At 43.7% G+C, this 13,912-nt stretch overlaps 1 protein-coding gene across 1 annotated transcript in view; it reads left to right on the top strand.

Annotated features, from left to right (window-relative positions):
* Nucleotides 1–13,912, top strand: part of N4BP3 (NEDD4 binding protein 3) — an 82,278-nt gene that overhangs the window by 51,727 nt on the left and 16,639 nt on the right. Inside the window, exon 2 of the mRNA XM_082256846.1 lies at nt 13,457–13,888. Within this exon, the coding sequence (XP_082112972.1) occupies nt 13,484–13,888 (405 nt within the window). The 5' untranslated portion in view covers nt 13,457–13,483. The remainder of the gene's footprint in view (nt 1–13,456; nt 13,889–13,912) is intronic.

Below are 13,912 nucleotides of genomic sequence, written 5' to 3'. Positions count from 1 at the left end.
GTGAATACAGATATTAAACCATACTAATTTGTGTAACAAATATATATAATTGATTTTAAATAAAGTAAAGGAGCTGCTCGTTTTTAGGTACAACTACCCATAAGTGATAAATAATATTGATATGTGTCACTAAATTTTACCTGAAAAAAAATCAAATATAAATGAAAAATTTCCACTCCATAAAGTCCAGGGTAAATCCGGTTAGCATAAATAATCTACCATAAGTGAAGACAGAGTGGTGTTCCTCCACCAATATATAGATGCACACCTCACTCATCAGACTCTAATGACCTCTATTACAGGGAGTGAAAAACAGCTGAGGGGCAATTCTGAGGTCATGTTGTGTATGTCTAGGTGGCCCTATGCTGTTGGATGGGCCATGTTTGGCAAGTAGTTCTGCCCGCCGAATGTAATGAGTGGGATAATATTTGCCACTCGGCGATGCAAAGCATCACAGCATGTGTACACCCCTGTCTGCTTCCTCTGCAGCTTAAAAAAAGTAGTTCAACTGCTTGTTTTTGCAGCCCCAACCAAGTGTAAAGGAGGCCTTTGTTTATAATTAGTGATTGTAAGGCCCCGTTCACACTGGGGCGACGCTACTTCGCCGGGCGACCTCATAGGTTGCGGCGCACTGCTCGCACCGCGACCTCGGAGCGGCCGGCATGGACTTCATAACATTGAAGTCTATGCAGGTCGCTCCGGGTCGCCCCAAAGAAGCTCCGGACCCTTTTTCTAAGTCAGAGCGACTTGTGTCGCTCCTATTAGAACGGGTCCACAGCTTCTCTGTGGAAGGCGACCTACGGCAACCTGTCAGGCGACCAGGTCGCCTGACAGGTCGCCCCAGTGTGAACGGGGGCTGAATGATCACCTTGTGAAACAACCTGTTCAGTTCAAAATAGAAATGAAAGGTAAAACATTTTTTGCTTAGATATATAAAAAAAAAAAAAAAAACATTATATATAAATAACATTTTTTTCCCCCTATTCTCAGCTGCACAAGAGCTAGGGGGAGGAGAAGCAGCAGCACACTGAGCTTCCCAGTAAATAGCTGTGCAGGAGGGTTGTGTCAGGACAAGTCTGATCATTGGATGAGAGCAGTCTAAGTTCCCAGCACAGCTAGAGAACTGACCACAATGTAACTCCCCTGCTTAATGTGGTCAGTTTTTAATAGGAAAACAGAGGGACTTGCAGGAACACCAGGGATTTAATACAAAGGAAACAATACAAAGAGAACAGGATAGTTTCTTATACAGGTACATGGTACAGAAGGCACATATCAGGAAAAGTGTTGGGGTAACAAGGGCTTTAAGTTGCGCTCCGCAGCTATACATATGCAAATTTACTAAAGTCTAGATTTTAAGCTCTAACGAGCAGGGCCCTCTAGTTCCTCCTATTTTGAATTGTATTGCAACTGTATTGTCTTCCCTCACATTGTAAAGCGCTGCGCAAACTGTTGGCGCTATATAAATCCTGTATAATAATAATAGTCTGCTAAACAAAAGGATTACTTGGCAGATTAACATTCAGGCCCCATGCACACGGGGCGTTCAAAAAAACGTACGTCCAAGCTAGTTATAACGCCGGGAAAAACCGGCGTTAAAAACGCGCGTTAAACAGCGTTTCTCAAATTATGTTAATGAGCGTTAAGCCGCGTCAGCGCTAAATAGCGTTTTTTTAAAAAATCAGTCCTCCTCCATTTTCCACACCCAAAATAACCACAATGCAATGTGTGGAAGCCATTTTGGTAGGAGAGAGAGAGAGGAGAGAGCATTTTCAGATCAGTTGAGAGTGTTTCTTGTATTTTCGGAGTATTTTTTGCATTTCTGAGTCATGGATCCTGTTATGCAGAAGGTTGATGAGGCGATCCTGCTCATCATCTTGAGAAGGATGCGTAGAAGGAGACAGTTGGAGGAGGAGAATGAGAGGAGCAGACGGCGAAGGTTCTGGGTGCATCCTGTCATGTTGCAGCGTCTGTCCGTGGGGTACTTTACCACCATGTACACCCAACTCCGCATGTATCCGGACAAGTGGTACAACTTTTCACGTATGTCCGTTCCGCTTTTCGATGACCTGCTGGAGAAGCTCAGGCCAAGTCTATCCAGGATGGACACGAACATGCGAAGCAGTGTGTCACCGGAGGAAAGGCTGCTTGTGACACTTCGGTAAGTGAAATCATTTGTGGGTGTTTTGTATAGGGTTAGTACTTGGGTTAAGAGGGTTAGGTGGTGAGGTCCTAGTTAAAACATTTTCAATGTATTTTTGAAAGATAGATGTAATATGTAATCATTTTTTATTTTTATTTTAGGTTTCTTGCTACTGGCCAAAGCTTTGTCTCCTTACACCACTATTTTCTGCTAGGTGTCTCCACGGTGGCCAAAATTGTTAAGGAGACATGTGCGGCAATATGGGAGCAGTTGAAGGAGGTGGTCATGCCGGAGCCGACTGAAGAGATGTGGGAAGCAGTTGTCGACGAATTTTGGGAGAAAACCCAGTTCCCCAACTGTATCGGTGCCCTTGATGGAAAACACATCAGGGTGAAGAAGCCCCCCCCCATTCCGGCTCTGCATACTTTAACTACAAGAAATATTTTTCTGTGGTACTCCTGGCATTGTCTGATGCCCATCTTCAATTCCTTGCTGTTGATGTAGGAGCATATGGCAGCCAGGGTGATGCCCGCATCTTTCGAGAATCGGCCTTTGGACGTCGGCTACACGAAGGACGACTCAACATACCAACAAGCAGGCCGCTACCGTGTACTGAGGAACCAAGCTTGCCATTGGTCATGGTGGCCGACGAAGCATTTGGACTGGCAGAAAATCTGATGAGGCCATACAGTGGCTATGGACTGAGTCACACCAAACGTATATTCAATTATCGGCTGAGCCGAGCTCGTCGTGTTGTGGAGTGTGCGTTTGGTGTGTGCTCAGCAAAATGGAGGGTTTTGCTGTCATGTATGCAACTGGATGTTGACAATGCCACCAAGGTTGTCCTGGCCTGCTGTGTTTTGCACAATTTCCTAAGGAGAAGCGACAGGAGCAGCGTTGAACCAGAGCCACGTAACCCCATGCACCGCGTGCAGTTTATGGACTTACGAACAACAGCACGAGTCATGACCATCAGAGATAAGTTTGCGGATTTCTTTGTCTCGCCTGATGGGGAAGTGGCATGGCAGGATAATTTTGTCTAAAATCATTCATCTTGTAAACTTTGTGATATCTTCACATACAGCTTTTATTAAACATGTATGTCAGTTCTTTTGATGTCTATCATTCTTCCATTGTTCCAGTTCAATGTTGCATGTGGCAAGTGTGTGCCAGCCCAATGGCCTGTGCATACACTTGCCACATGCAGAAGAAGGAGGGGGGTTTCCTTCTGCATGTGGCAAGTGTGTGCCAGCCCTGGTCTGTGCATACACTTGCCACATGCAGAAGAAGGAGGGGGGTTTCCTTCTGCATGTGGCAAGTGTGTGCCAGCCCAATGGCCTGTGCATACACTTGCCACATGCAGAAGAAGGAGGGGGGTTTCCTTCTGCATGTGGCAAGTGTGTGCCAGCCCAATGGCCTGTGCATACACTTGCCACATGCAGAAGAAGGAGGGGGGTTTCCTTCTGCATGTGGCAAGTGTGTGCCAGCCCAATGGCCTGTGCATACACTTGCCACATGCAGAAGAAGGAGGGGGGTTTCCTTCTGCATGTGGCAAGTGTGTGCCAGCCCAATGGCCTGTGCATACACTTGCCACATGCAGAAGAAGGAGGGGGGTTTCCTTCTGCATGTGGCAAGTGTGTGCCAGCCCAATGGCCTGTGCAGATGTACTTCTATTTCAACTTACAACTTTAAAAAAAAAAATGAGGCAAAATATCATTTCAAAAAAAGGTTTTTATTCAAATAAACACAAAAAAAAGAAAAAAAATCACAAATGCTGGTAGGTGTATCCTGACTGATCGTCCTGGCTTGACCGCGGTGACTTCGAACGTGGATAGCTGATGTCAGGATGCGAGTGGGTGGCTTGGACATGTCGTTCCTGCGCAACCTCATGGTGGTAAGGGGGTCCAGGTAAGTTTGGTGGCGGGTACTGGGTAGGTGGTTGGGAGAAATCAATGGAGGAGTGGGGTGGGAAATAGGAGGGCGTGGACAAGACAGGTGTTGGGTGGCGTTGCGGAGGGGACAAGGTAGGTAGGTGGCGTTGCGGAGGGGGGCGGTATTGAAAGTGGGGTGTTAGCGTTGCTGAGGTCACAGAGGGCATTGGGGGATCAAGAAAAGTGTTGAATGGATCGTTTGATGGTGGCGGGCCACCACTTAGTTTTGCATGCCTATATTGTGTCATGATGGCGAGCACACGATCCATACAAAGCTTTTCTTCAGGTCCCCCAATGTCCTCCAGGATGTAGTATGCAGCACGGCAGAAGGCGGCGCGTGAGTTGCCAGGATCGAGGAACACATCCCCACTGCGCCTCTCCTGCCGCACTTCCTGCAGCAACGCTAACACCCCGTCCTCGTTTTGAGGGACAATACCGCCACCCCTCTGACGCTGATTGCGGCCACGGCCACGCACAGCGCCACGCACACATACCTCGTTGCCACGAACGGGTACCTCGCCACGGCCACGCCCCACACCACTATCGGGAATTTCTTCCACAACACATTCCTGGTCCCTGGATTCCTGTTAAGAAAGAAAAAGGTTCAGTTTGTCACATACATACAATGAAGAAAAGAATGGCAGACAGACTAGACAGACACTAACCTGTATTGTGGATTCATCGCAGACATGAGATCCACTGGATTGGATCGTCATGTCACTGTTTTCAGTGGCAGCACTGGGGGGTCTGTCCTCTGGTTCTTCAACCACCTCCTGACTAGCATGCTGAGTCAGGTCCGCAATATTAGATGTTGTCCTGAAAAATATGTAAAAAAAAATGGCTGCAGAATAGCAATACATTCACAGAAAACGATGCTCTGAGCACCCCTATATGTAAGTCAAAAATACAGTATGTGCGACTTACTCTCTACTGCTGTCTATCATTGCTTGACGCAGGAATGCCAGGTGGTTGTGGTACACGTGTCTTCTTTTGTGGGAGGCAGCTGCACCACTTGTGTTAGCTTTTTCCTCCTCTGTCAGATCCCTCCTGACCCGATCACGCAGGGACTTCCACCTCTTTTGGAAAATTTTGCCTAAGAAGAAAAGTGAAGTAAGGTTAAAATATGCATTCTTTGTAATTATACAGCACACAAGTCATGCATTTCTGAAAAACTTACTTCTTTCCTTCTTCTCTGCGGTGCTCAATCGGTCCCAGCCTGGTGTTAGGGCTTCAGATATATCCATCCAGGTTTTTGATTTTTTAATCCTGTCACTATAGAAGGGATGGGAGACATCCCACAGCTCTGGATGGGCCTCAACTGCAGAGATAAGCTCTGTCTGACCTATATCAGCAGCCATTGTCCCTCTCTCTCCTGTATGTCCACACAGACACACCCACCCACCCACACGGCTGAGCAAAGGACACTTGGGAAATGTAAAAATGCATTTCCTGTGTTTTTACTCCATTACAGTGACCAATCACATTTCTGAAAATTTCTACAGCTTAATAACGCCGGACGCTGGAAAACGCCGATAAAAACGTTAAATAGCGTTAAATAGCGTCAAGCGCTTTTAACGCTCTAACGCTGGGCCTCAGAACGCGCAGGCCGTGGGTTCTTGTTGCAGCTGAAAAACGCTTAGGCCACTTACAGCTTAAAAACGTCTTTGTGTGCATGAGGCCATAGAATAACATGGAGGGGCGTTTTTAGGCTGCAAGAGGAAAACGTCTGACGCTGCTTACAGCGGCGTTAAAAACGCCCCGTGTGCATGGGGCCTCAAACTAAAGCTGTAGCTGACCATACACCAGTAGAATTCTGTTTGAAAACTTTTGTATCCGGAAAGTTTTGATTTTTTAATAGTTAGTTGGGTTACACTGACATTGGTTTTCATCCACAGTGATGAGAAAACTCAAAGGAGTAGAATGGACAACTTTTCTCCACCAAGCTAAATTCTAACTGTGAATTTGGCGTTAATTCGGGTAAAATTAAACATTTTGTAATGAAGCCTGTAACTTTTGAGATTCCGTTATAATCATAAATAGCCGGTTTGAATACAATTTTAAGGGCTTTTGAATGAAATTGGTTGTATCAGTGATGGCAAGAAATAATGTTCTGACAAATGATTTTTCTACAATCGTTCAACCGAAAATCAAAAAAATGTTTTGGCCAGCTCTTTACTGGCATCCATTTGGATACTGAAGTGGCCCCTCTAGTCAAAAGTTAACCTAAAGCTATGTTACCCGTCTTGCTGACATAGATGAATAGACTAATGTAACTTTCCTGGAGAAAATCCTGCCCCAGGCTCACTTCAGTACTGACCACATATGTGAAGGCACTTGATTACATCGGTGCTGAAAGTAAAGATCAGCCAATCCTGACCTGGAACCAGTATGAGATTGTTAAAGTGATTGTAAAGTCTCCATTTTTTTTTTTTTTTAAAGAATAACAAACATGTTATACTTGCCTCCTCTCTGCAGTTGGATTTACACAGAGTAGCTCAGATCCTCCTCTTCTCAGGTCCCTCTTTGCTGCTCCCTTCAGTCGAGGGCCCCCACAGCAAGCAGCTTGGTATGGGGGCACCCAAGCCGAGCTGCAGCTCTGTCTGTCCATTCAGACACTGAGCTGCCATTTGGTCCGGCCCCCTCTCTCTCCCGATTGGCTAACTGACTTTCACAGCCGCAGGAGCCAATGTGTCTCAGCCAATCGGGAGGGAGAGTCCCTGACGGCCGAGGGACTCGTGGACAGAGATGGGGTTCAGGTAAGTATTAGGGGGTGCTACACACAAAGGGATTTTTATCTTAATGCATAGAATTCATTAAGATAAAAAAAACCTTCTGACTTTACAACTCCATTAAATAAAAGCTAGGTTTTAGGAGAGGTCAGCATTGGCAGCCTTCATGTTTCTGTCATAAAGGGCTTTCTACTAGCAGATCTAAATGTGAAACACAACGCATTCTATTATGTGCACAGCTCTCTGTCTGTGTATAAGGAAAGTTTATTAAGGCAGAAACAAATAAGACACACCTAAAAAGAATTTCACGCTTTTAGGAAAAATGGATTGTGTTACGATACATTTACCATGTATTTATGATGGATGCATTCAATAGGTATTTGTTACGTATAAATAACATTTGTTGGATTTTTACAAGGTCACTGCAATACACGGATTTTCAACCACACGTCAAAGCAGAGTGCTCTTATTGACAGCTAAGTAAGAAAAAACATAGATGGAATGTAACTGAATAGAAGGGCTGTGTAAAGAAAACTACAAATAAGCAAATACTAGTAAAATCACCAGTCTACTCTAGCAGGTCTAATTTTGTCTTAAAATAGAAGTATGGCTTTGTTTGTTTTTTTTTTTTTTGTTTTTTTGAGAATTATACTTACCTAGGTGGATGCAGCATCAGTCCCCAGGCGCCTCTACACTGAAAAGCGAGCGATCAAACACCACTGATCGCTCGGTTCTGACAGCTCCCCGGGCATAAAGGTGTGGACTGTCAGCAGCTTTCCACTCTGCCCCCTCCTTGCTCATTGAGCTGTGGAGGGGGTGGGGAGCGGCCAGGTTAGGCTCAAAGCGGCTCGCGGAGAGGCTGAACTGGGTGTCAGTCCAGGCACCTGGCGGATCCCAACTTCCGTTGTCGTGATGACGCAGAGCCTGGACTTACATCTGTGATGTTAACAGAGAGCCGACTTCGGAAAACGGGTCACAGGAGTGCAGACCGATCTGCACTCCTGTGATCCATGGAAGAAGTACAGCCAAACAAGCTTTAGCTGTACAGCTCCTTTAAAGAGTAATTCACAAAAAATGAAAAGGTGTACTAGCTCCAGATATCCTGGCCAATCTCCAGATCCTGCTGCACATAATGGTCAGTGATGTCCCGTGCTGCTGGTATAGAGGTCCGTATGCCTCAATACACATCCCTGAACCAAGTGTCCATTAGAATTCTTGCAATGGAAAACACTTCTTTCTTCTGTGACACCTTACCAAAAAAAGACACCTTAGATGCACTCACTAGTCATCATAGTCACATGACTGTTCTGACCAGTGAGTGCTTCCCATTGTGAGCATTATGATGGATACTCACTCCAGGGCTGCATATTGTGGTGTACGGACAGCAGCACAGGCCATGGCCCGCTATGCAGCAGGGTCCACACGGTTGGCCAGGATATTTTAAGTTAGTTCACCTTTTCATTGTTTGTGAAAAGGTGAACTTACACTTTAACCCTTTCACTGCCGGGTCCGTACGGCATCCTCATTTCTTCCCCTGCTAGAAGTTCATGGTCACTTCAATGACCATGAATTTATTACAGAAATGTTCAGTAAACCCAATCCCCCTGTAGCTACCTTTTTAAGAAGCTGGCATCCCTCATCTACCACTCCCGCCGGCTTCAGGTGCAGCTGGGGCTTGGGGGGATCACACAATTGTCCCCCCCCCCCCCACGTAGGCCGATCCCACCCCCTCATACCGACCCCTGCACCCCCCATCCATCCATCCCCCCCAGCGGCATCCCTCCCTTTCCCTCCTGCAGCTGCTGACTAGCACTGCTGGTGAAGCTGGGGCTTGGTAAACATGTATTTACCAGCCCCTCCCTGTAGTGCAGTGGACCATGGCTCCTGTGTCCATTGACAGCTCAGCTGATTAGCTGATCACATAGTAAACCTACGTGCCAGACTGACAGTTTATGAATGGATAAGGGAGTCTCTATACAGACATCTTTTTTAAGTCCCATTCTCTGTCTCAAAAAAGAGATATAGGGGTCTGTTTGGACCTCTGATATCTCACCAAAGAATCCTGCCCCCCCCCCAAAAAAAAACTAATAAAAAACTAGAATTGTAAAAAAAAAAAACATAGAGCGGACTCTATCAGGCAGCTCCGCCTGCTCAGTGAGGGATCTCTCTGGTGATCCCCACTGAGCAGGCAGATGACAGGTCCACGTGCGCTCCACTGAGGCAGAATGGACACAGCCCGCTGTTCTCTATGGGGTGGTCAGATAGAAACGGGCCACCTGTCCATTTCCATCTTATCCAATCTGCTAGATGGATGGGGAATGGGATTTTTTAGTTAGACTGGATCGGATGCAGGCGGGTGTAAATGGACACATGTCCATTTAGATCAGCCTCCCCATAGAAAACAATGGGTGGCCCGATTGGGCCCGCTTTAAAAAACGAATAGGCAGTCCTAATCGGTCTGCGTGTGTGAAAGGGGCCTAAGGCCTTCTTCACACCGGGCATACACAGTACCTTTACAGGGATGCACAGGTGTTCTGTTCATCCCTGCGCTGGCAGTCCCATTGATGTAATTTGCTTTTATATTTTGAAGGAATTTAGCAGGATTTTTGTAAAATTTGCTGTGTTTGTATCTGCTATAAATGATTTTAGTGTATTCTTAGAAAAAAATATGGATTTGGTAAACATTTGCACAAATATATTGTGGGGCCTTAAAAATCAGTAGCATCTTCCTTTTATTCTACTGGTCCTATGCTTTCAGAAAATATATAGTTTGGGGGTTCTTTAACAAACTCCGAAAGCTGTAATGGAACAATGAAAACCTTCAGATTTTTTGAGAAATGTGGTTCTTTACATTTTTGCGTACGTTTTAATTTTCACCATTTTGCAAAAAGACTTAACTTTAAAATTACAAATATTTGTTATTTATTAACTTAATACAGGTTAAGCATTTACATTTAGCAGGAATTTTGTGAAATTCGCTGTGTTTAGATCTGCTAAAAATGAATTTAGAGAATTTTTAGCGAACAAATAGATTTGATAAACACTTGCACAAATATCACAGGGTGTTAAAATCAGTAGCACTGTCTTTTTTTATCTACAGGTCATGTGCTTTCGGAAAATATATAGTTTGGGAGGGTCAACTCTGAAAGCTGTAAGGGAACAAAGAAACCTCTAGATTTTTTTAGAAATTTGGATATTTCCATTTTTGCAAATGTTCGATCTTCACCAGGACCCATAAAAGCGCAATCTAAAATTTACAAATAGTGTTTATTTATTAACTCCATACAGGTTAGCTTTTATATTTATCAGGGATTTTGTAAAAATGTGGTGTTTTTATCTGCTAATAATGATTTTAGTGTAATTTTAGCAAAAATATTGTTTTGGTGAACATTTGCCCAAATATCCTTGTGCCCTAAAAATCAGCAGCACCTTACTTGTATTCTACATGCTTTCAGAAAATATATGGTTTGGGGGTTCTTTAACAAACTCTGAAAGCTGTAAAGGAAAAAAAAAAAAGCAGAGGTAAAATTGCTAAAATGGCCTGGCCTGGTGGAGCACAGGGCCTGGCAGCGAAAGGGTTAAAGTGTAACTCCACTTTTGTTGACAAAAAGCATTCCCCTCTGGGTGATCTATGTACATTGCAGGGATTTTAACAAATTTTGCAGATTCCTAACTTTTGTTATTCTGAAGATCTAGCTGTTTGTCCGTGTCCTAATGGAAGTGATTATATAATTATCAAATAGCTGCTGCAGTTGCAGGGCTCTAATAAGGAAAGTGGCAGGGTCTGCATACCTTTGACATCCCTTTATAACACAAGCACATGCTACATATCTGGAATATGAAATATTGGGGTTACATACTTTAATATGTATATGTTACTACAAAAGACTGCAGACCTGCTGCAAAAGATGGTACAGGATTGGGAATAGGTTGTATAACAATTATTCCACATGTGTGCTTTCTAGATGCCCTTTACAAATTACTGTGACTGCATGTTATGTCCCCTACAGCAAGATCCTTTAAAAAAAATACATATAAAAAATTGGTTGGGCAGCACATAAAGTCAGAAGACAAAGGAAAACGTTGTTGCGGTTTTTACAGAACAGGTCCCAGATGCAGCAGCACAAGGGACATCCAGTTTGCATGCTTGTTCCATAGCTGTGTGCAGACTCCCTACACCGCACTCTGTATATTGGTAACCTATACTAGGGTATAGCAGTGGTGATAAAATTATGACAGCATATTGTTAATGTTCTGTTAGTGGGAATACAGATTTCAGGGTACAGGGTTGGTCTGAACACATGCAGACCTCTGCTTTCAATCCACCATCCCACAATGTTACTGTAAGCTGTGCTGCATCCAATTTTATGAGCAATTATAAGAGTTAAAACTATAATTATGGGTCTGTATGGGGTTGCCTTTTAATTTCCATTCTTAATTGAAATAATCCTTTGTCTATGAACTGAATAATTGAGGTCTTAAAAGCCACTTTTTCATTCTTCCCAGTTTTTTGCATAAAAGAAGTGAACATACTGCATGTATCAGGATATCTGTGAAAGAACATGTTTGATTTTCATATGAAAGCATGTGGGTGGCCTTCAGCTGTCACTGACTCAGTGCTCCTTTCTTTCTTATTCTTTTGCTAACTTTTCTGTTTCTGCACTTTCTTTACTTGTATGACTGTTAAAGAAGAAGTCCAATCCTTTTATTTGCTGTGTTACAGCCATGCTGTGTGTAATGTTGGGAAGCTCTTCTGCTGATGTTTGCATCTTGCGGTTTCTACAATTTCTGTTCTAGGGGCTGATTTTTTTTTTTTTTTTTTTAAGACCGGGTAAAGATGGAGAATGAATTAAATTAAGACCGTATAACCATACAGGTTATGGTGAGAAGGGACTAAAGCAATCAAAAGGCCCTCAGTCTAAGAGCCCATTCACATTAGCGCGACTTGTCAGCCTGACAAGTCGCGCTCGGTCGCGGTCCATTGATTAGCACAGGACCCGTTCTAATAGGAGCGACAAAAGTCGCTCCGACTTAGAAAAAAGGGTCCTGTTCTACTTTGGAGCGACCTCGGAGCGACTTGCATTGACTTCCATTATGTGAAGTCTCTGCAAGTCGCGCCGCACAGCGGTGCACGCGACTTCACAGGTCGCCCCCCCAAAGTCGTGTCGCGTTAGTCTGAATGGGCTCTAAATGTAGTGCAGCACAGTTAAGCCTTCTTATTACAGAAGGCATCCACTAAAGCAATCAAACAGTGATGGCTTTTTGATTGTTTTTGTTCCTGTTCACCACATCCTATATGGTTATACTGTCTCATTGGGTTCCAAGCCCTACTCCCCTATCCCTACTCTATAGAAGTCATGGATGATGGGCAAAAAGCCTAAAACAACTGTATGCAGTTTGGAATAAATTGCTTTATAAAATGAATCCATATTTGCACTATGCACTAGTGATTCTGAATTTGCATCTAGTCAATGGGGCATTAGTAGTGATTTGCATAGCCCGCCTGCTATCCTTAAATGAGGAATAGCCCTGATATTTTGGGATATGTGAGGGAATGTGACCTGCAGATAACTTCTGTTTTATAAATAGAGACCTAATTTGGATAGTTAGTTTGGACAAAAGCCCCTACTCTGCTTCAGGTGCCTTTGCTCCTGTCAAACCAGTTCTAGTGCACAGGCCTGGCAGCAGGGCCATTTCCTGGCATAGGCAAGCTAGATAGTAGTTGCAGGTGCTTTGCCCCTGATGTCACGTATGACAAAACACATAAGAAGGAGCCTAGGACACACAGACGCTATCTTGGATATTGGACAGTCTTATTGATTGTATGGAGCAGGATTGCCATTTTGTATAAAGATCGCTCTTTGATTCACTGTACTATGTGAATGTTTTTAATCTTTTTTAATAAAATTGGCTTTTTTTTTTTTTTTTACACTATTGGAGACATTTTTTTCATGTGTTTTATGTTCATATACTGTACTTGGCATGCTGTATCTGGAGGGCAGAGGAGGTCTCATTTGGATAGCTGGGCTGATTGTTTGGCTGGACCTAGATAGGTGCCTCTCCTAATTTTTTTTAAGCGCAGTTGACCACTACTAACCTGGGGGGTCAGCTCTGGTAAGCTGCAGAATGTTCAAATGTGGGTATACAGCACTGGATGTTTATTTTCCTGGTTGAGGTTGGACGCTCATTTCGCATGAATACTGGAAGATTCCTCTTTCTTGTGACATCTGATGACACCCTTTGCTGGATTCTTCTTTTTAAGACCTAAGTGTTAGCACTTATTTGGTTATTGCTTTGGTTGTTGGTGGATACTTTTTAACATTCTTTATCTGTATATTGTGAGGCTATAACATTTGGATATATGTTCTTACATATGTTTGTTTATAATAGTGGCATTGGATGAGACCTAAACCCAAAAGTTGGGAAAGTTACCCCTTATTAACAAAGTAAAAGTAAAATCAAATGGAGAGTATTCTAGTCTTTCTTGGCTAACAAGATACTTATAGTACCTTCTGTTAGGCATGATCATTATTTTTAAATGTTTGAGCTGACAGGTAAAGAAAAAGGTTGTGCTAACCTTAAGCTGCATAGTAAAACCTGCTACAAACAGTATGAAACTCAGTGTTAAATTATAATTATTTTTCTTTTTACAGATCAGTCAGGCCTTCTGTTAATTCTCCATGGCAGCTGCACAGACGTTCAGCCTAGCCTGTGACCCTGGGAACCAAATCCTCCATTCTTTTAATTCGGACATCTCCTACAGGTGCAATATGGGTAGTGTGAGCAGTCTGATAGAGAAACATGACTTTTCCCCAGATGATTTCAGATTAGACTTTAAGCCTCTCCCGGATTCTCACAGCCCAGGAAATATCCTGAAGAGGAGTCTGAATCAAAGAGAACTGCTGAGCTACTTGAGTATTACAAAGAAAGATGGCAAGAATGCCAAGAAGATACCTTCTGGGCTGGGATTCAGGAGGGAACACAGCATGGAAGAAGAAAACGACTACCCTGGCTTGTACCAAAAAGAGCACAGGAGTACAGACTTCACCAAGACATCACTTCCGGAACGGGGACGTTTTGAAAAGGTATGTCCTTTTCAGTTCATAAGA

This window comes from Pelophylax lessonae (genome assembly GCF_965119305.1).
Source record: "Pelophylax lessonae genome assembly, chromosome: 4".
Lineage (NCBI taxonomy): Eukaryota > Metazoa > Chordata > Amphibia > Anura > Ranidae > Pelophylax > Pelophylax lessonae.
Note: the sequence above shows the minus strand (reverse complement) of the source record. Positions and strands in the feature narration are given on the sequence as shown.